General features: G+C 47.2%; 1 protein-coding gene across 1 annotated transcript in view; it reads right to left on the bottom strand.

Annotated features, from left to right (window-relative positions):
* ATP1A1 (ATPase Na+/K+ transporting subunit alpha 1) overlaps nt 1-18,731 on the bottom strand; it is a 38,501-nt gene extending 19,770 nt beyond the window's left edge. Inside the window, exons 1-6 of the mRNA XM_075000562.1 lie at nt 18,575-18,731; nt 3,854-3,967; nt 2,977-3,036; nt 1,384-1,587; nt 897-1,010; nt 145-279 (exon numbers count right to left, since the gene is read on the bottom strand). Of these exons, the coding sequence (XP_074856663.1) occupies nt 145-279; nt 897-1,010; nt 1,384-1,587; nt 2,977-3,036; nt 3,854-3,967; nt 18,575-18,586 (639 nt within the window). The 5' untranslated portion in view covers nt 18,587-18,731. The remainder of the gene's footprint in view (nt 1-144; nt 280-896; nt 1,011-1,383; nt 1,588-2,976; nt 3,037-3,853; nt 3,968-18,574) is intronic.
* Nucleotides 18,732-19,890: the final 1,159 nt, after the last annotated feature.

Raw genomic sequence — 19,890 nt, 5'->3', positions numbered from 1 at the left:
CAGGATGGAGAAGAAATTTTCCTTGGAAATTCTAGGGCACTTAAAAAAAAAAAAATCTGAACATCCCATAAACTGAGAACTGAGTTTTCGTTAGAAAAATGACTCATTTAGTATGGTATCAGAGGCATTCAGTAATGCACCCACCTTACAGCCATGAGCACTTATGATACGAAGATCAGCTGGAATTCGGTCTCCTCCTTTCACCTCCACCAGATCTCCAACTACAACACCTTCCGCATTTATGCTCATCTTTTCACCATTTCTGATCACGAGGGCTTGCTATAAAATAATAAATACACTACTTTAAACATAACTCACAAAAGACTTCCAGGGATCAGAGGGTCTTTATTTATTTATTTATTTATTTATTAAAAAAAGATATTTTTAGAAACCAGAATCCTAAAAGGTGTCCTCTTATGTTGGCAAGTCAACCTCTCACAAATAGGAATGAATTTGAAGAAAACTGATGGTTTAGTTTTCCTGTCCATTAAAAGCGCCTTACTGACACAGTGATAGGCCCTAAGGAAGTTGTGCACAATGTGGACTTTTTTAATCTACTCACAGCTAAATTTAAGTGCTTTATAAATCAGGCCAACAGAAATCCTCTAATATACTAAGACATTGCAGGCAAGTGCTTTACTGGACACCAATAACTGATGTTACTCACCCAGCAGGCATGACAACAGGCATTTGCTATTATGCACTGTGTAACTCCCACTGTTACTTGAGACCCATATGACAGCTTGGAATTAAAGGAAATCATGTTTCCTATAAACTAGCTGATACTCCCTAGATCCAGTCATGCCTTTGGAAGGGGCAGTAAGATTTTAATCTGGTTAATGATCCTAAGCTAGCTCAAACTTCATCAACCAAGAGGGGGTCAAAACATTACATACCTGAGGCACCATGTTTTTGAAAGATTCCATGATCTTAGAACTTTTTGCTTCTTGGTAGTAAGAGAAGCAGCCAGTTATGATAACGACAGCAGCCAACACTACACCCAGATACAACTGTAATGAGCAAAAAGCCAATTGAAAGCAGAGTGTGACTGAAGGGTTTATCAAATCCAAATAGGCTTACAGTAAAACTGCACAGCCACCTGCAGTCTTTGCACAGCATGCACACACACATGCACGCGCACACACACTCCCCCCCACCCCCCCCAGAGCTACAGTCAATTTTATGTTCAGAGAAACAACAAACAGATGAGTGGGCTGGAATGCAGCTGCTGAAGACAGTTATGTAGAGGCACTAGACCTCAACTTGAGTGACTCAGTCTAGTTATGGAAGTACTACCTTTCACAAAAAAGTTCTTGGACTGCAGGTTTAGATGCAAAACAATGTATAGCTCTATGCAGATGAGCCTAGTGCATAAATACTCACATTATCATTATTTGGCTCCTCCTCTGTTGCAGCCTGGATACCGTAAGCCAGGAAACAAAGAACAGCACCAATCCACAAGAGGAGAGAAAATCCACCAAATAGCTGTCGGCAGAATTTTACCCATTCAGGAGTGGTAGGGGGTGGCGTCAGGGCGTTTGGGCCATCCCGAGCCAAAATCTCGGCAGCACGAGCAGCTGTCAAACCCTAGAGAGAAGGTTGAAAAGACAACTCAGCTTTAACACTGCAGGAAAGTCACACCATGAGACCACAAAAGTTTGAGGCACAAATTAAAAAAAAAACAAAAAAACAAACCCGCGCCTCACAAGTTAATTTCCATCTCTAGCTCACAGATGAAGGTACAATCTGGTCAAGTGCAGTCAACGGTATAGGAGTTCACAATAACGATGGGCCTTCAGAGGGTCCCACAAAGGGGTGAGGAGGCCACAACTGTAGAAGCTATTACCCCCATCCTGTGAGAACAGTCCATAGACAGTCTGAATTTATGATACAAGCAAAATTTCAAGACAGCTAGAGAAAAGGCAATTTTGACTTCAGCCATTCCAAAAGTCAAGTTTTAGAAGGGGAAAAAAAAAAAAAAAAGCCAAAAACAAAAGAACTTTACTTGTATGAGAAGAATTAAGTTTGTCACCCTACTGTGCTACAAGACCCAAAATTTAGAGAGCCGTCTTCCTGCCTCAAATGTTGCAGGAAACAGCTATCTATTAATCAGCACCAACCCACTAGTACTGTATCCTGCCCAAAAGCACTGGCCAAGTAAATTTATGTGCTATTAATCTTCGCATGCTAGCACATTTTACATGTTTCTACAAGTCTAGAGGGGTGTAGGAGGGGGACTCTCCATCAAGTGGAAGATGAGTGATGTTTAAAAAAAAATTCTACGAGACTTTTTTTGCCTGAAATATTAAGAAAAATAGGGTCTAGGTCATGGGTGCACTGTACAGTCAGTTTCTCTTACTGAGAAGTCCCTTTTTTAGGCCAGTAGGAACATTGTTGTACAAGCTATCAGGACACTAAGTCTTATTTTAAGGAGCATTTCAAAATGCTCTGTCCCCTTGACCTACCAAGTACAATAACTCAAGTGGTGTGGAGATTGGGGGCGGGGGAAGAGGCAGAGGGAGCCTTGCCTCTTGTCTAAGATTCCAGAGTCCTTTGATACATAACTAACATAATAACGACTGATGGTGAGTGTTACCACTGTGGCCACATCCTGATTTATAGCACATGATTACCAGACAAATTCACGGGCAAGAGAACACAGCACTATACCATAAGCTTCTAAGACAAATCTTAAGAACCAGACTGACTCTGGAATACTTACATGAGTCAGATGAATACATTCCAACATTGTTCACAAACAGTTACTAAAACATCTAAGCCAGTCAGTATAAAGTGAAGAAGGAGAGAAAGACTTATAAACTCTAGTGCTAAAATTGTTAGTGCACTGACCCTCTCAGAAGCCAGGAAATTAATGGGAAGAGTGGGCAAACAAATTTGACAGCACCCAGACCTCTGTTGGTGGATCGTTTTCTTTTTAAAAAAAGTTAACAAATGGGATTCGAAAAATTTACCTACCCTACTCAAGTCTGTTCCATATTTACGATGAAGTTCATCAAGGGAGAGTTTATGATCATCCTGAAGGAAACAGAAGAGGCATTGAAATGTGATTGTATAACAACAGTTCATGCATAACAGCAAGCAGAGGCTACTGGCTTGATACTTTCCATTCCCTTGCCAATAACAGCTTCATAAGATGGAGGTTTCATTGGCAAGGAAGGGGAGTTAAAACTGAGAAGGTTCCAAAAGTTGTAACTCACCCTGCCTAACACTATTCAGAGCAGCTTTATTCCAGGCAACATTGCAAGAAGGCTGTCATGCTCCATTCAAGAGATGGCTGAATTTCTAATGACGATTGTAAAAGACTACCCTGAAAGTGGTCTGCATACCAGAAGGCTTGTTTGTTTTTGTTTAAAAAAAAAAAAAAAGTGAGGGAAGAGACATATAGAAGACTTGCTAAGCCATCCCTTCCTGACATGTACAGGAAGCTTACAATGGGTGAAGAGCAAATACAACTGTTTCCACGTGGTACATCACAGCAAGGAAACAAGATCTAAAGCAGAACTTGGTGAAATATAGATCCTCCACTGCTGACAGTCTCTGCAGAGGCCAATGTTAAGCCTAGCCAAACTCACTGGCTAAAGAAATGCACATGCTCTACAGTGGGTCAGCGTTACAATGGCAGGACAACATGGGGAAGACTGTACTTCTACTCGAGCTGCACGTACTCTAGGTATTCATTTATACTAGGACTGAATGGAAAAAGCTCACTAGGCACCTTTAGTCTCTGGAAAAATATCAGATTTTTAAAGGCAGGGACTTAAAGACAGGGTGTTTTCAAGGCAGTGCAGGTTATTAGAAAGCGACCTATTTTTACCTTTCCTCACTTTCTTACCAGTGAGACTTCTTTTTTCAGTTCATCCATATCCTTCTTTTTCTCCTTCTTCCCCTTTTTCTTCCCGGCACCATGTTCTGATGTAGCAGTAGGCTCATACTTGTCACGTCCAGTCTGAGAAGAATGAAGCGTTTTAAGAAATGGCTGATATTTAACGACTTGAGCAGTGTACATGAATACTATATGCCCTGTGCAGAGAACGTCATGTCTTACAGCTTCTTAACTTTAATGTTACACTATTTTCTTATAAACACGCTGGTAAAAAGACTAGTCAGCTCAATAACATCCCTACAGTGCACTGATTTCTGCCAGGAATTGCATAAGGGCTCTCTTAAGTTACTAGACAAACAGCAAGCTACACACTATTCACTAACGAGTTTCCAGGTCTGAGCCCCAATCTAACTCAAGTGACCCACATGCCAAGAAACCAACTCCAGACAGCATACAAAATTCTCTCAGGTGCCAACTGTTTTGTTTCTCATGTTCATTGAAAGGGATAATGAAGCAGAGCTGGCAAGAGTTACTTTCAAGACACTTGCATACTTGTTGTTTGGGAACATGTCAAAATATAGTGCAAATTATTTTTGAAGACTGGATTTATTCTGAAGAGCAGATTCTGTTAATATTTTGGCATATGAGCAGAATTTTTTTTAAAGCATATGTATTTTCCAGAGTTATTACAAAATATCCACCCACTTAGAACTGCTTATGCCTTATGGAACAAACTAATTGTGTTTATAATAATTTTTATAAATAATGCTTATAAAAATAATAATATAAGTCTATTTTCAGACATCTCTTATTCCCCTGAATTACACAGGACAGCTACATGAAATCCTTATCTTTGATGCTTAGTTCAGGTTGTGGAGGGTAATAAGCAGCACTGGACAAGTGCCTAAGTAACAGAAGTTGTTTTCATGCAAAGGCCTATGGCGATCAAGAGACAAGGGAAAAGTACAAGGACAATTAAGAAGTAAAAGCATCTGTAAATCAAAGACAGTGAATTTCTCTACCAGGCACTAAGAGCCTTAGGCACTTTGTGTCCCTGCCTATTGCAGTGGGACCATGAAATGCAAATGATCCGCTCCACCCATCGCAAAGGTAAGTTTCCAGACTTGCACAAACCTCAAGTGACACAGCTCTTCTCCCCTGCTTTTGCGTAACACCTAGCAATCAGCGACATTTTCCCCATGTTACATTTTCCACCACAATTAAAATGATAGGCTTGGATAAAAGCTTAAGCTATAACGGCTATTTATTTAAAAAAAGGAGATACACATCTTGTAGGACTGGAAGGCACCTCAAGAGGTCATTGAGTCCAATCCCCTGCCCTCTTGGCAGGGCCAAGCACCAGCCTCCTCACCCTTTCTTTTAAAGCTATTTGCCCCAGATCCCTAAATGGCCCCCTCAAGTATTGAGTTCACAACCCTGGGTTTAGCAGGCCAATGCTCAAACCACTGAGCTATCCCTCCCTCTAAATAGGAGAAATGGATGATGATAAAACTAACACAATAACCTCTTTCACTAGGCTGTGCATGTACTTCTCATCAGAAACAGGATTACTGGTAAATCAGGGTAATACATGCCAAGAATCTGTCAAGAGGGTGCAATATTCAAAAAATAATCATGACCTTCCATAAAACTTAGGATGAAGAGAAGTATTTATTTATACCAGTTGTTTCAACCTACGGTCCGTGAACCCGTGGTTGGTCTGCAGCCTATGTCTGTGATTTCCAGAGGGGGGGGGGGGGGGGGCCTGAATCTTTTAAAATGAGTTTACAAATGAAAAAGGTGGGGAAAAAAAACCCCCAAAACACTTAATTACATGGTAGGCTGAAAGAGAATCTTACCATAAACTAAAAAGTGAAACCAAGCAGTCTCTTTTCATTGCCCAAGCTGACAGAAGAGATTCCATAAAGCACCACATACCCTTGGTCACTGGAGGACATTTAGGTTCTTCATACCTCTGCATGCAGCCACAGGAGAGCTGTGCAGCAGTCAAAAGAACCCCGCAGGCTATTTTTAAATGAATGGAGTGGAACTTGTCCTTTGCCTCCTCTTTTATCTGCAAAGAATGAAGTACACCTAAAGAGCCTCAGCATTCTTGGCATTTTCTTCACCATACTGAATCCACTTTTTTTTTTTTTAAAAAGAAAAAAAAAAAAAAAAAAGAAAGGTGAAAGCAATGCTTAGGACAGCACTGAACTTTTGTGTGTGTAAACAGAAGTTACGCACCTGTAGTAACGATGGTTCTTCGAGATGTGTCCCTGTGGGTGCTCCACAATAGGTGTCGGGCTTGCCCGGCGCTGCAGATCAGAAATCTTCCGGCAGTTTCTCCTGGATCGCGCATGCGCCAGCTCGCGCCGCCCCCCTGCGCACCCCCGGCCGCGTACACGATCTGGTCCCCACCAGTTCCTTGACCAACCACCTCGGATGCTCCTGAAAAACACTAGACAGAGATCCGAAGCGGGGAGGATGGGCGGGTGGTGGAGCACCCACGGGGACACATCTCGAAGAACCATCGTTACTACAGGCGAGTAACTTCTCTTTCTTCTTTGAGTGGTCCCCGTGGGTGCTCCACGAGAGGTGACTACCCAGCAGTAACCCAAGTAAGGAGGTGGGTAACCGGTTTATGTGCAGCTTGCCCCCGAGAGGACTGCTGTCGACAGACGGGTATCCTCTCAGAATACCCAACACAGGGCATAATGCTTGGCGAAGGTGTCATAGGACGACCAGGTCGCCGCTCTACAGATGTCTGTTAACGCGATGCCCTTGAATAAGGCTGTTGACGCCGCCACCGCCCTGGTGGAGTGAGCCCTGGGCGGGGCCAGCAAAGGAGTCTTTCGAAGTTCGAAGCACATTGTTATACAGGCCACAATGTGCTTTGAGATTCTCTGGGAAGAGAGACCTTCTCCTTTTGACCCAGGAGCAAGAGAGACTAGAAGCCTGTCCGTTTTCCAGAAGGACTTAGTTCTGTCTGTGTAGAAGGCCAAAGCCCTCCTCACATTTAGGAGATGCAGGCGTGCCCCCTTGCCGGAGCTGTGAGGCTTCGGGTAAAACGAGGGTAAAACTATTGGCTCGTTAAGATTGGACTCCGGAGAGACTTTTTGGAACAAAGGCTGGGTGCAGCCTTAAGGTTACCGCCTCCTTTGAGAATACTGTGCAGTGCAGCGTTGCCATCACTGCCGCGAGCTCACTCACCCTGCTGGCTGACATAGTTGCAAGGAGGAAGGTTGTTTTTATCATAAGGAGACGTATGGGAACTGTGGCTAATGGTTCAAAAGGTGGACCCGATAGCGTGCTGAGCACCAAGCCCAAATTCCACGATGGTGGAAGCGGTTTCCGAGGGCGGGTACAGGTTTACCAGCCCCTTCAAGAACTTGGTAACGATAGGATGGGCGAATACCATGGGCCCTTCCTCTGTATGCCGAAAAGGCTGATATAGCGGCGAGGTGGACCTTTAGTGAGGATAGAGAAAGCCTGCCTCTCTTGAGGTCCAATAAGTATTCTAATATTACAGGTGTAGGAAAGCCAAGGGGAGCTAACTGCTTGGCGGAACACCAGGCTGTGAAACGAGTCCATTTGTGCTTGTAAGTCCTCCTGGTGGAGGTCCTTCGGCTACATTCCAGGACTTGTTGTGCTCCCTCCGTACATGTGCTCTTTAAGGAGCTGACCCATGGATTAGCCATGCTTGTAGGTGCAGACCTTAAGGGTGCAGGTGCACTATGAACACTTGAGCCCACGGGAGAAAGTCCGGCGCCACCGGTAGAGGGAGCGGTGGGCAGTCCGACATGCTCAGAAGCAAGGGAAACCATTGCTGCCGATCCCAAGTGGGACTATGAGTATCGTGCGAGCTCTCTCCCTTCTGGCTTTGTGCAAGACCTTGCGGACAAGCACTGCGGGGGAAACGCATAAAGTAGGGAGCCCTTCCATGAAAAACATGAATGCGTCCCCCAGGGACCCCCGCCCCACTCCTGCTCTGGAGCAGTGCTGGGTACACTTTTTTTTTTTTTGTACTGGGTGGCAAACAGATTGATCTGGGGAAACCCCCATGTACGAAAAGTGCGCTGTAGCAGATCGGAGCGGATCTGCCATTTGTGCGTGATTGCGAAGCGCCTGCTTAGCTGGTCTGCATTCACGTTGTGCGCGCCCGGCAAGTACGAGGCTTTCAACGTTATGTTGTTGGCGATGCACCAATTCCACAATCTGAGTGCTTCCGCACATAGGGCACGGGATCGTGCTCCTCCTTATCAACTGATGTAGACCATAGTGGAGGTATTGTCAGTATTGAATCCCGACTACTTTGCCATGCAGGTAATCTCGAAAATGTTTGCAGGTGTTGAACACTGCTCTGAGCTCCAGTATGGATATGTGCAGTGTCTGTTCCGCAGGGGACCATAGCCCTTGCATTACCTTGTCGCCGATGTGCGCTCCCCATCCCATGTGGGAGGCGTCGGTAGTAAGAAAAATAGAAATTTGTGGTTGGTGAAAAGGCACCCCCACTAGCAGATTTTCAGGGTTTTCCCACCACACCAGGGATCTGCGCACCTCTGTTGCGGGCGACACCACCCCGTGGACAGTGTGGGATGCCGGTTTGTAAACGCTCGCCAGCCAATGCTACGGGCTTGACATGTGCAACCTGGCATTCTGTACCACAAACGTCGCTGCCGCCATATGGCCCAGCAGCTGTAGGCACGGTAAGATCGGCACCGAGGGGCAGTATGTAATGACTTGCACCAGCGAACTGATTGCGCGGAAGTGGGTGTCGGGTAGGTACACCCTTGCTGTGATAGAGTTTATGCGTGCCCCTATGAACTCTATATGTTGTGTGGGTTCGGACTTTGACTTTGTGAGGTTGATGACTAGGCCCAGCGAAGAAACATGCCCGCTGTGATGCATATCATGAGTGAGACCTTTGCCTTCGAGGTCCCTTTTAGCAGGCAGTCGCCCAGATATGGGAAAAATAAATACCCCGTCTGTGCAGGTAGGCTGACACCACTGCCAGGGTTTGGTAAGACTCTGGGGGCCGAAGAGAGGCCAAATGGAAGAACCCTGTGCTGGAAGCGCTCCTGGCCGACCGTGAAGCGGAGGAAGCATCTGTGTGCCGGGTGGATTGTTATATGAAAGTAAGCATCTCGTAAGTTGAGTGCTGCAACCCAGTCTCCATCGTCCAGTGCCATGAGTATCAAGGCAACCGTGGTCATCCGAAACCGTTGCTTGCGCAAGTAACGGTTGAGACCCCGAAGATCTAAGATGGGCCTCCGGTGTCCCGTTTTCTTCTCCGATAGGAAGTAGCGTGAATAACAACCTTCCCCTGGAATTATTCCGGCACTCTTTCCACCGCACTTGTGAACATAAGATGGGTCACCTTCTGCTTGAGCCTCGCCTCGTGGCAGCGCCCCTGAGGTGAGGCCTGGTGGGAGGCTTCGTCGGTGGAAGCGACTGGCAGGGGATCGCGTAACCATGGCTATGATCTCCAGCACCCATGTGTCTGTGGTGATCTTTTGCCATTGGGAGTGGAACGGTCTGAGGCGATGATGGAACATGAGATGAGAGTGGCATTGAGCGAGGGTATTGATAGTGCAGCTCCCGACATACCCATCAAACTTGTTGCCTTTAAGGCCTGACCCGAGGGTGTACGGCTTTGTTGAGAACGTCGCCTAGGGGGTTCTGTACTGTTGCCGCTATTGATAGCGCCCATGGCCGTAGCCCCGTTGAGATTGAGCTCGCTGTGGTTGTAAGCGTAGCATCTTTGCTGAGGATAAAATTTTTCCCTCCTGTATGGGGGAGCATAAATGCCCGAGCTTCTAAGTGTAGCTCTCGAGTCCTTACTGGAGTGAGGGACTGAGTCGGCTGAGTCTGCAAAACAGCTTTTGTGTATCAAAGGGAAGGTCCACGATCTTCGCCTCTAGGTCCCTCGAGATACTCGACGTCTGGGGCCAGGATTCTCTACGCATGACCACGGCTGTAGCCGTTGAGCGTACCGCCGTGTCCGCCGCGTCCAGGGCAATCTGGACTCCCGTCTGCGATGCTGCGTAGCCCTCTTGAACAATCGCCTTTAACACCGGCTTTTTGTCTTCCGGGAGTGAATCCATGAGGGGAGTAAGCCTGGAGTAATTATCAAAATTATGGTTTGCTAGGTGTGCCCATAATTTGCCACTCTCAATAGCAGGATAGGAGAGGAATATACCTTCCTGCCCAACAGCTCTAGCTTCTTATCATCTTTGTCTGATCCCCCGATTTGTACTGAGAAGCCTTTGACCTCTGCTGGGACGACCCAACCACCAAAGAATTTGGTTGTGGGTGATTGAAGAGGAACTTCATGCCCTCTGCCGGGACGAAGTATTTCTTATCCGCTCTCCCATTCATAGGCGGAACAGAGGCCGGAGTCTGCCATATAGTAATGGCTGACTCCAGAATGGCTTCGTCCAGCGGAATAGCAATTTTGGATGAAGCCGGGGGGTCTCAGATTTTTCAGGAGTTTGTGATGTTTCTCCTGCACCTCTGCCGTTTAAATGTCATGTGTGAAAGCCACCCTTTAAAACAGCTCCTGAAACTGTTTAAAGTCATCCCAGGGAGAGACATCCCCGGGGGCCATGGCCTCGTCTGGGGAGGATGAGGAGGAACCACTAAGGTAAACCTCCCTTGAACCCTCAGGTTCCCGTAGGTGATGACACACTTGCTCGCCAGAGGATTGTGAAGGAAAGTCTTGGGGTTCTAAATTTAACTCCCCTTGAGACAACTGTGTTTCCGTCCCCAGTCGGGAGCGCCCATGGCGGGTACTGAGCGGCCGGGGTGGGGACCTGCCCCTGGGTGCAGGCCTGTGGTTTGTCTGTGTCCAGACTGATAGGGACGACTATGGCAGCATGGCAAGGGTCTGGAGATTGAGACCCGGACCACTCACGGGGTGTGTACCCCCGATGTCTGGGAGAGCGAGACCTCTGCGGCGACACCGACAGAGGTGAAACTGGCTTGTGACAGTACTCCAGGGGAATCCAATCCCAGAAAATGGTGAAGGTGGCCCAAGCCGTGGTGACATCGGTTGGAGAAACGGAGAAGGCTTTTTTTTTTTTTGTTTAATAACCGAAAAACAAATTACACATGGAAAAAAACCCACTAAGTAATCCGACTCTGGCCTTAGCCTGAGTGGATTCCATCTGCAGCCGATGGCGGTTGAGAAGGAACTGGCGGGGACTGGATCATGCACGCGGCCGGGGGCGCGCAGGGCGGCAGCGCGCGCCGGCGCATGCACGATCCAGGAGAAACTGCTGGAAGATTTCCGATCTGCGGCGCCGGGCGAGCCCGAGATCTATTGTGGAGCACCCACGGGGACCACTCGAAGAAGAACTGACATTCCAAGAACCTGCTACACACCAACTTGAAAGGTATAGCAGATCCCCAAGTTGTGCCAGGGTTCTGTTCCACACACCATCACAGAACCTGGATTTTGCATTAAGTGGAGGTCCAACTTGTTCTCCGGCGGAACACACGTTCTGCAAGCCGGGGAAGCAGCAGAAATACAAGTCCTGGGGTGGGCCTAAGTCTGGGGTGGGTTAGGGCTGCTGGGGCATGAGGGGTGGAATTATGCTGGAGCTGCGTGTGTGTGTGGGTGGGGGGGGGGGGGGGGCGGGGCGCAAGCCAGAACCCTTCACAGTGTGGTGAGCTGGGCCACAGGGAGTTTTGGACTGGGGCTGTACACAGGGGATTTGAACCAGGGTGTGTGTGTGCACTGAACTGGAGCCGTACACAGGAGGTCTGAACCAGGGCAGGGAAAGGGGGAGTTTGAGCTGGAGCTGTGTGTGAGGGGTGGTGAGCTGGAACCAGAACCAGAGCTGGGGGTGGGGAGTGAGCCAGCAGGGGGTTTGAACCAGGGCCTGGGAAGTTGAGCCAGAGTCACACCTGAGGGCTGGTGAGCTAGAGTGGGGGGGGCGGGGCTGTGTAAGCAGGAGCTCTGCATGGGTGGTGAGGGGCTGAGCCAGAGCCATGGCCAGGCACGGCTGGGGTGGGGCGTGGGGTTTCAGCCAAGGCTGGGGAGGAGCAAGTTAAGCAAAACCAAATACTACGCATTTCCAGGGTTTACTGTAGGAAATCGGGGTCAGCTACGTAAGAGCGGGGTCTTGTACTATGGGTTTGCATACTCTGGGATCTTACTGTATTTTCGATGTATTCCATTCTAACAGAACTATTTGACTTTAAATTATGAACTGGTACTGAAATTCAACCCATGCTGTATGCAGTGTACATATCATCTTCCTTAAGTTTCAAAAGCAAGCGTTGAGTTCCAAATGTACATGCAGGAAGGGGTGCACAGTACTAGGTAAAAGCCATCTGCTTCATATTACTCCCTAATACTTTTGCCTGTTCAGAAAGTAGCTGGATGTTAATTTGTTCATTTTAGCCTTTTATTCCTCTCCCAACCCCCAGCAAAAAAAAAAAACCTGAAGTCATATTGGAAACAAGAGCACTTTGAACCACACCCACTGCCCAGTTTCCTGTTTCAGTAAAGTATATTGAGTGGTCATGGCAAGGTCTACACATTAAAAAGCCAAGTGAATCTAGCAGTCTATATTAAAAGCATAATTCAGAGCTCATGCTGTTGTCCGACTCATTTCCCATTTCTATGCTATCATTTATTAAAAACTAACATTTTGTTGCAGTACTGAGATTCTCAGCCTAAGCATGGATGGACACTGTTACACTCTCACCCTGAACTTAAAAAGTACAGCATCAAGGCAGTTTCCACAACTAATTGTAAACACAGCTATTTTTTACTGCAATAACCTAGTTAGGAATTGCCACAGTATGAAGGAGAGGGGAAACCTAAGCTACTAGTTTCTGTAGAAGTTAAGGCAGCATTGAAATTTGCTTAATTTTTGGATGTGGTGAGCACCCAGGGTTCCTACAAAATTCAACAAGAATGGCAGATACTAAAGTTGTCATTTCTCAAAAGTTTCTAGTGCTTATGATTGCAAGGAACACACAAAGATGGACTCAGGCAAACAGGTGCAATGTTTTCCTCATGCATGACTGCGGCAAACATTCACAAGCCATAGCAGGGGAAAGATGAGAGATGAAAAAAGTCAAGTTCGTTGTATTTAAATGAAGAATCAAAGTTGCCATAAGAAATGCATAAGCCTATAACATTAGGAGAAATACAAATTACTAGTACCCCACACTCTCAGAAAACATACCAAACAATAGCAGTGAAGGTGTGGACTGCTGTGCATTGTTTCACAAAATTCAGAAGCAACAAAGAATAATGTGACCCTTATTGATCAAAGTCAAATCACAATCCCTTTCCTTTTATAGTCACTGCTCCTTTGTTCTGGCATGACAGGCTCTTTTAAATGTGGGGCTTGTGTCACACTAGCTTGCCAAGAAAAAAAGGAAATGAGGAGCTTGTCTCCAATCTTGAAATTTTCCATTTTCATTCCCCCAACTCTTCTCTGCAGCAGCTGCAACCTGAAGGTACAACAAATGGCTCTCTGGTTTTTTGCTTGCAGATCTACCTCAAACCTGCAGATGAGACAGCCCAAGACCTACACCTTACTCCTCAAATTCAATTGTGGCACTTGCCAGGTCTAGGGATGGTGTCCTAAGGAAACACCAAACACCTCAGGTATTTCATTTGGCCAAGGGGTAGGCAATTGGCAGATTGCAGGCATAATCTAGACTGCCAGATGCTTTTGAACAGACTGAAATCTCATTTACCTTTTCTCACACTGTGATAAATGTTTCTTTGCAGCCTGGACCTTGACAAAAACTATCATCAAAAATGACAATGAGCAGCAAAGAGCTACAAAAGAAAACTGGATGTAAGACTAGGTCACTTCTCTGCTTTCCTGTGGTGCACACAGAGCTTCTTAGCCAAAGTTTAGAGAGCCCAGATCTGCGACTATGCTGTCTCCCAAATAAAGGAGAATAGGAAGCCTAGCAGATCAGGTTATGGTAAACACTTTAAATAACAAAAGCAATATTACTGGCAGGCAGAAAACCAAATGGAAGAGGCATTCAGGTGTGCCACTCTGTAAAGTCTCACTGTACATGGAAGTGATCCGTGACAGAGCAAATAAAAACAAAACAAAACAAAACACAATCACTAGAAACCTGCTGGTATTTACTTCACCAGCATTTGCTACCCCAACAGAGTAATTAGGTTCTCCAGGTGAGTCATGAGCAAGGACCACCTCCCCAGAGAAACAGATTTTGTCATTGATTCAGGAAATGCTATAGCTAGCCTCTCTCTTTCTTCCCTCTTAAAACACCCTAAGTTTGAGTGCTCAGCTTTCAGCTTCAGCATAAGCATGTTGCACAGTAAAATTGGAAGCAGCGGTTCTCAACCAGACGTACATGCACTCCTGGGAGCAACTCAGTTGTCTTGCAGGGGTGCATCAATTCATAGACACTTGCCTAGTTTTAGAACAGGCTGCATAAAAAGCACTAGCAAAGTCAGTACAAACTACAATTTCACACAATGACTTGTATTTCATGTATAATATAGAGAACAGTATAAATAAGTTCAACATTTATATTCCAATTGATGCTTATATGGTAAAAATGAGAGAGTAAGCTTTCTTTTAGCAATACTGTGTTGTGACACTTGTGCATTTTTATGTCTGATTGCATAAGCAAGTCGTTTTTTAAGCAAGGTGAAACTTGGAGGCATGCAAGACAAATCAGGCTCCTGAAGAGAGTACAGAGTACAGTAGTCTGGAAAGGTTGAAAGCCACTGTTCTGAGCAACTAGCACACTGCCACAGAAGTTTCACTGAATGGCTAGTGAGACCTTAGGTATACTCTTTACACCCCAGTAGGGCACAATGAACAGACATTTTTCAGTCCAACACTCACCTTCTCCATCGCCTTTATGAAAAGTAGTAAGTGCATGCAAGCCACACTTAAAACTACCTCTGTTCAAAGACTGGCCCCTTCATGGAACAAGAGGGCAACAAATGCTAGATAACTTTGTGTGTTTGAGCGACTTATTTTCGTCAGGAACATCAGCAGAGCTGGCTTCTGAAATCCAGAAAACTCATGACTGAACAGTACTTCCTGATTGGTTGGGCTGCCTTATGGTGAAGCATGGTTTCCTCCTGTTGTATGACAACACCAATGGGCTCCAGGGGTCAAGACAATATAGAAGACACTACTAGCCATGAAGGGACTAGCAGATACAGCAAAAGGGATATCAACATGGTCACCAACTTTTGAGAAAGCACTAAGTGATTTTAGGGGCCCGACTTAGTACTTTACGGGGCCTGATTTCTGGGAAGTGCAGAATACTCTCTGATGGTCAGTACCTTTTTAAGGGCACCCACAAATTATTAACTGCTTTTGAAAGATTGCTGTTCTCTCCTACAATGCTCTGAAAACAGAGATCCCTATCAGCTAACCTTGGGGGTGGGGAGAGGAGTTCTGCCACTCTGCCATTCAACCATACCGTACAAGCTAGAAGTGAAACAATGAAAGGGAAATGAGCTGTTACTCCAACAGAAAGTCCAGTGCATACAGCTATTGGACATTTTAACCTGAATCCCTTCTCAGCTGGTCTGACCCCAAACTTTGCTTTTTTTCCTAACAAGAAGTCGTCTTGCCAGGGCTTAGTGGGCTTCAATTCTGAGTCCACTTCCAGAGGTGAAGTGGTACCCTTTCCTACTACCAATTTAATAAAAGGAAAAGGAGGGAAGTACTACAGTAAGCTGCTGCTAATCCTTAGGTTTAATACAGAAAATGAGTCTGTTTTTCCTATCCTTTTGCCTGAAAATTGCCTCTCTCTGCTCTTCACAATTCTGTGTCATGAGGAGAGAGGACTGAGGGGAAGAGGAACTGAGCTCCAGGACAGCTGTAGTATTTGGCTAAGCAGACAGTCATCAGATCACTCCTCCCTCACTAGCACATAAGCAGGGCGGCTGTTTCCATCTGCTTCTTTTCACACCCCCTCCCTTCCCCATTATAGTAGTTACAAGGAGCTCAGTTCTCTCTTCCAATGAGCGGACTGGTAAAAAAGAAAAGCTCTTCCTGTTTGGGCAACCCAAGCAAACATGGGTGAACAATATTCAAGTGGCTAAACTACAGTCTTTCCTAACTGTTCCATTTCACATCCCTTTCTGTAAGGAGCTCTGATTTGACACATTCAATAGAACAATGTTGTAAAGTCACAAGATAATACACACATTCTGACTAAGTACACACACACTCTGCTGTCTCAAATTTTCCATTAGTAATCCCACCCACTCCTTTGTTGTAAAGTTCCATACTAGGTCAAACTGACGTTTTACGCACATTAAAAGGCAATGTGACACAGGTTAAGTGCTTATATAGAATACAAGACATTAAAATAACTAGCAGTTGTCCCTATCAGTAAATACACAATCCAGACCATTCTAAACACCTTAATCCACCCGTCACTTTTGCCTTTGGGTTATAAAAGCACTGAACAGTTTTTATTGGATGTACTGATAATGTGTTTGAGTCAGGAGCTTTACAAAAACAATTTACATAATACAGTACATGAAGCGTACCTAGGTACAGCAACCACACTTGGTTTGAATGGCCAATTGCCCTTTTGGACTACTGTAAATAATTAAACAGACTAAGACAGCATTGGAGAATCTGTATTTTGGGCTACTAAATAGGAGGACTTCGCTGAAAAATATATTTTTTAATTATTGTCTGCAGAGTTCTGTGTTCTCTTGGCTCTCCCACCATTCATGTGTTTATGTCAACATTGTGACTGCTAAATGGCACTGATCAAGCCAATGCTACCTCAGTCAATGCATGTACAGCACTGTGAAAAGAGACTGCGGTACAGGCTAACATTAATCATCAAACAGGCAGAATCATTTTAGAACCTTTCAGGAAATGTTTAAAGAAGCTAAAAAGAAAAAGTTTTCCACCACCCCACAGTTACCTGCACACCATATAAAACAGGGTAAAAACAGAGACTGCTTTTTATTTTTAAAACCGTGACTAAATGATCAGCTGGGGAAAGGTTTTTTTTTTTCCCCCCTCCCCTTTAGACTGGCTTTAGGACACAACGTACTTCTCTGTCTGTCCCTCAAGTCTTGCCTTTTGCTTTCTTGGCTTCACTCAACCTTACTTTTTTTAGTCAGATTTTTTTTTTTATTATGAATAATCACACATAAGATGCTCTTTTCATTGCTAGTTACAACCTGGTAAGCTGAAAGAATAAAAAATGCTTACATAGCCCCTTACACAAGATGGGAGAACTACACAAAGCATTCTTTATACTGTACCATGCCAGCAATTAGCAGGTTTGGTGTGATGCAAAGCATTTCCCAGTACTGGCTTTTATATTCAAATTCGGCACATTAACACGTGGTTTAAACCCGGATGGGAACTTTCTGAGTCACTACAGGGGCTGGTCTGCATACTTGGCTTAATCTAATTCTTGGACCTCCCCCCCCACCCCTCCACTCTCTGATTTGGTCACCTTGATCATTTTTTTCTGATTTGTCCTCCTTGCTTACTGTTTTTGGTTCTCTGTGTCTTAAATATTGAGTCTGTTCTGGTCTGGCTATGGTCTGAAAAAGTAGGTCTGTCCCACGAAAACTCACCTAATCAACTATTTTGCTAGTCTTTAAAGTGCTACTTGACTGCCTTTTGTTTTGATAGTGTACAGACTAGCACAGCTCCCTCTCTATTACTATTTCCCAGTACTGAACACCTTACTCCCCTCCCCCTTTTATCACCGGCTCTGGCTACTATTGCTAAACAAACAGTACCTATGATTACCACGCAAACCTTCCTGTGGGGCCTCGTACTTCAAAGTACTTCTATAATAGCTGGACGATATTTAAATGGCCACTCTTCCAAGTACGGTTTGTTTCCATGCTGACTCCGGGACGGTCAGTCGGGACCAGGCATTCACCCGGTCTAACGGGTAAAGTTTAGTTAATTTGTTAGCTGTAGAGCCAATGGAGGCGGGAAGAATTCAAAGTGATCCAGACGTTGCTATGCAGAACCCGCTCAGAGGCGGCACACTCGGTTTTAACAGAGGGATCCGCTCGCCAGATTTTTCCGATCGCTTCTGCATTGTTACCCCATCGCATGTTGTCCGTGAAGCTTTTACTCACGTCAGAACAAATTCCATACAGTGGCAGGGCTTCAAGGAAAGACAGGTTTCAAAGCCCCGCACCTCCTCCCTCTGCGCTCCTGGCAGGGGCTCCTGCCTTCCAAAGAAGGGAACTACAGAGGTGTAGGGCTCCCTTAAACATAACCCGCCTCCTGCAGGGAAGGCATCTCCCCCTAGCGTGTTATCCAGCCATCGCAGGCTGCCCGATCCCCTGCCCCAGCACGAACGCGCCAGGCAGCGCCCGCCGTGTGCCCGGCGGGGACCCAATACGATCGGAATCCCACCTTCCCCACGCCCGCCCCGCTGCCAGCACTACCCGTGAGCTCGCCGTGGCCTCGCAGCGGCTCGTGTTGACGCTCCCCCCAGACACTGCTTCAGCCGGCCCTGGCCCGGCCGCCGCAGACACTCCAGGCCGGACTCCGGAGAGGACCGCCCTGCTGTGCGGCTCCTTCCCGCAGCTACCGGCGATGCTGGCCCAGGTCGGGCCCCCCGCTCCTCCTCCCGGGGCCACGCGGCCGGGCTTGGAGCGCGCGACCCACAGCGCCGCTGGGCCCACACAAAGCCACGAGGCAGCAGGCGGGCCGGGCCGGGCCCGGCTAGCGCGCCCCGGGCCCGCCCCGCACTCACCCCCTTTCCCATGGCGGCGGTGCCGGGGTTCGCTTCTCGCTCGGGGCGCTAATGCGGGGCTGCCACGTGTCCGCCGCCGGCTGCTCCTACTGCTGCTGTTGAGACTCCGGGACTTCCCCACCCGCCTCCCTCAGCGACTCCCGAGCGGCGACTGCGAGCCCCCGCTTCCCGCCGCATAAAGAAGGCAGCGCGGCCCCGCCCCGCCGCGCCCCGCCCCCCCCCCCACAGTCGGCTTCGCGGGGAGCGAGCGCCAGGGGGCCCGCCGCGCCGGCCGGCTGCGGAGGTCCCGCCTGCAGCGGGGGCGGTGACAGCGGCGTCACCGCCGAGCGCGGCGGGAACGCGCCTGCCTCCAGCGGCCCAGCCCCGCGGGTAGATCCAGCTGGGCTGCCCGCAGAAGAGCTCGTGCTGCACCGCAGCCAAGAACTGCATCACGTGTGGAGCCGGCTCGCCGCGTCGCAGCCAGTTAGGCAAACAGGGCTCAGGGAGCACTTCCTGGGGTGAGGAAGAAGTCGCATACGTGCCCCCCCCCCCCCCCCCCCCCGCGCATGAGGGAAGGGGGCAGGCCCCAGGCCGACCTAGCAAGAAGGGACTGCTACACCCAGTTTTAAAATACGACAGGTAGGATAAGCACAGAGATTTGGAACCATAGATACACGGCATCTTACCCCTTCTGCCCTCCTTTGTTCGTGTGCAAAGCGAGGGTACCTAGTGAAACGCTCATGCCTGGAGGCGGGAAGGATTTTTCCACAAGGAAGCAGGTTGCAGCAGCAGCGCCAGGAACGCTGCACACAGTTGCCCTGATACGCGTGAATAGACTGTTTATTAGAGGCCTGCGTTCTACCATGGCATGCCGGTCGAAGACCTCCTCCCTCTAGCACACCAGCACTACCTGGACACAAGAAGCTTTTCCCAGCAAAACTGGGCTTTTGCCAAGAAGAACTAGGGTGTATATCCATACAAAGGGGCTTTGTCAGCAAAACCCAACACATGCACCTGCAGCATTATACAATTCAGGTATAACACTGCTCTCCACCATATATTGTGGACACAAAAGTTGTGTAGATGCTCTGGGTACCTTTTGTTGACAGACCAGGGCTTCTGGTTTACTGGGCAGCCCTGGTTGCAGGGCTTCTGGTCAGCCATGATGTGGAGAGGTGGCCAGGCCCTCTGGCTGGTCTGTCAGAGGGGATTGCTCTTTCCATCTGTTTTTATGTGTAGACAATCTGCAGACAGAAGTTTTGCTGAGAAATCTCTTCCAACAGTGACTTTTTTGACCAAGGCTTGCACTATCCTTTCAGGCTTCTGGGGACTTGATT

This window comes from Carettochelys insculpta, chromosome 1 (assembly GCF_033958435.1).
Source record: "Carettochelys insculpta isolate YL-2023 chromosome 1, ASM3395843v1, whole genome shotgun sequence".
NCBI lineage: Eukaryota > Metazoa > Chordata > Testudines > Carettochelyidae > Carettochelys > Carettochelys insculpta.
Note: the sequence above shows the minus strand (reverse complement) of the source record. Positions and strands in the feature narration are given on the sequence as shown.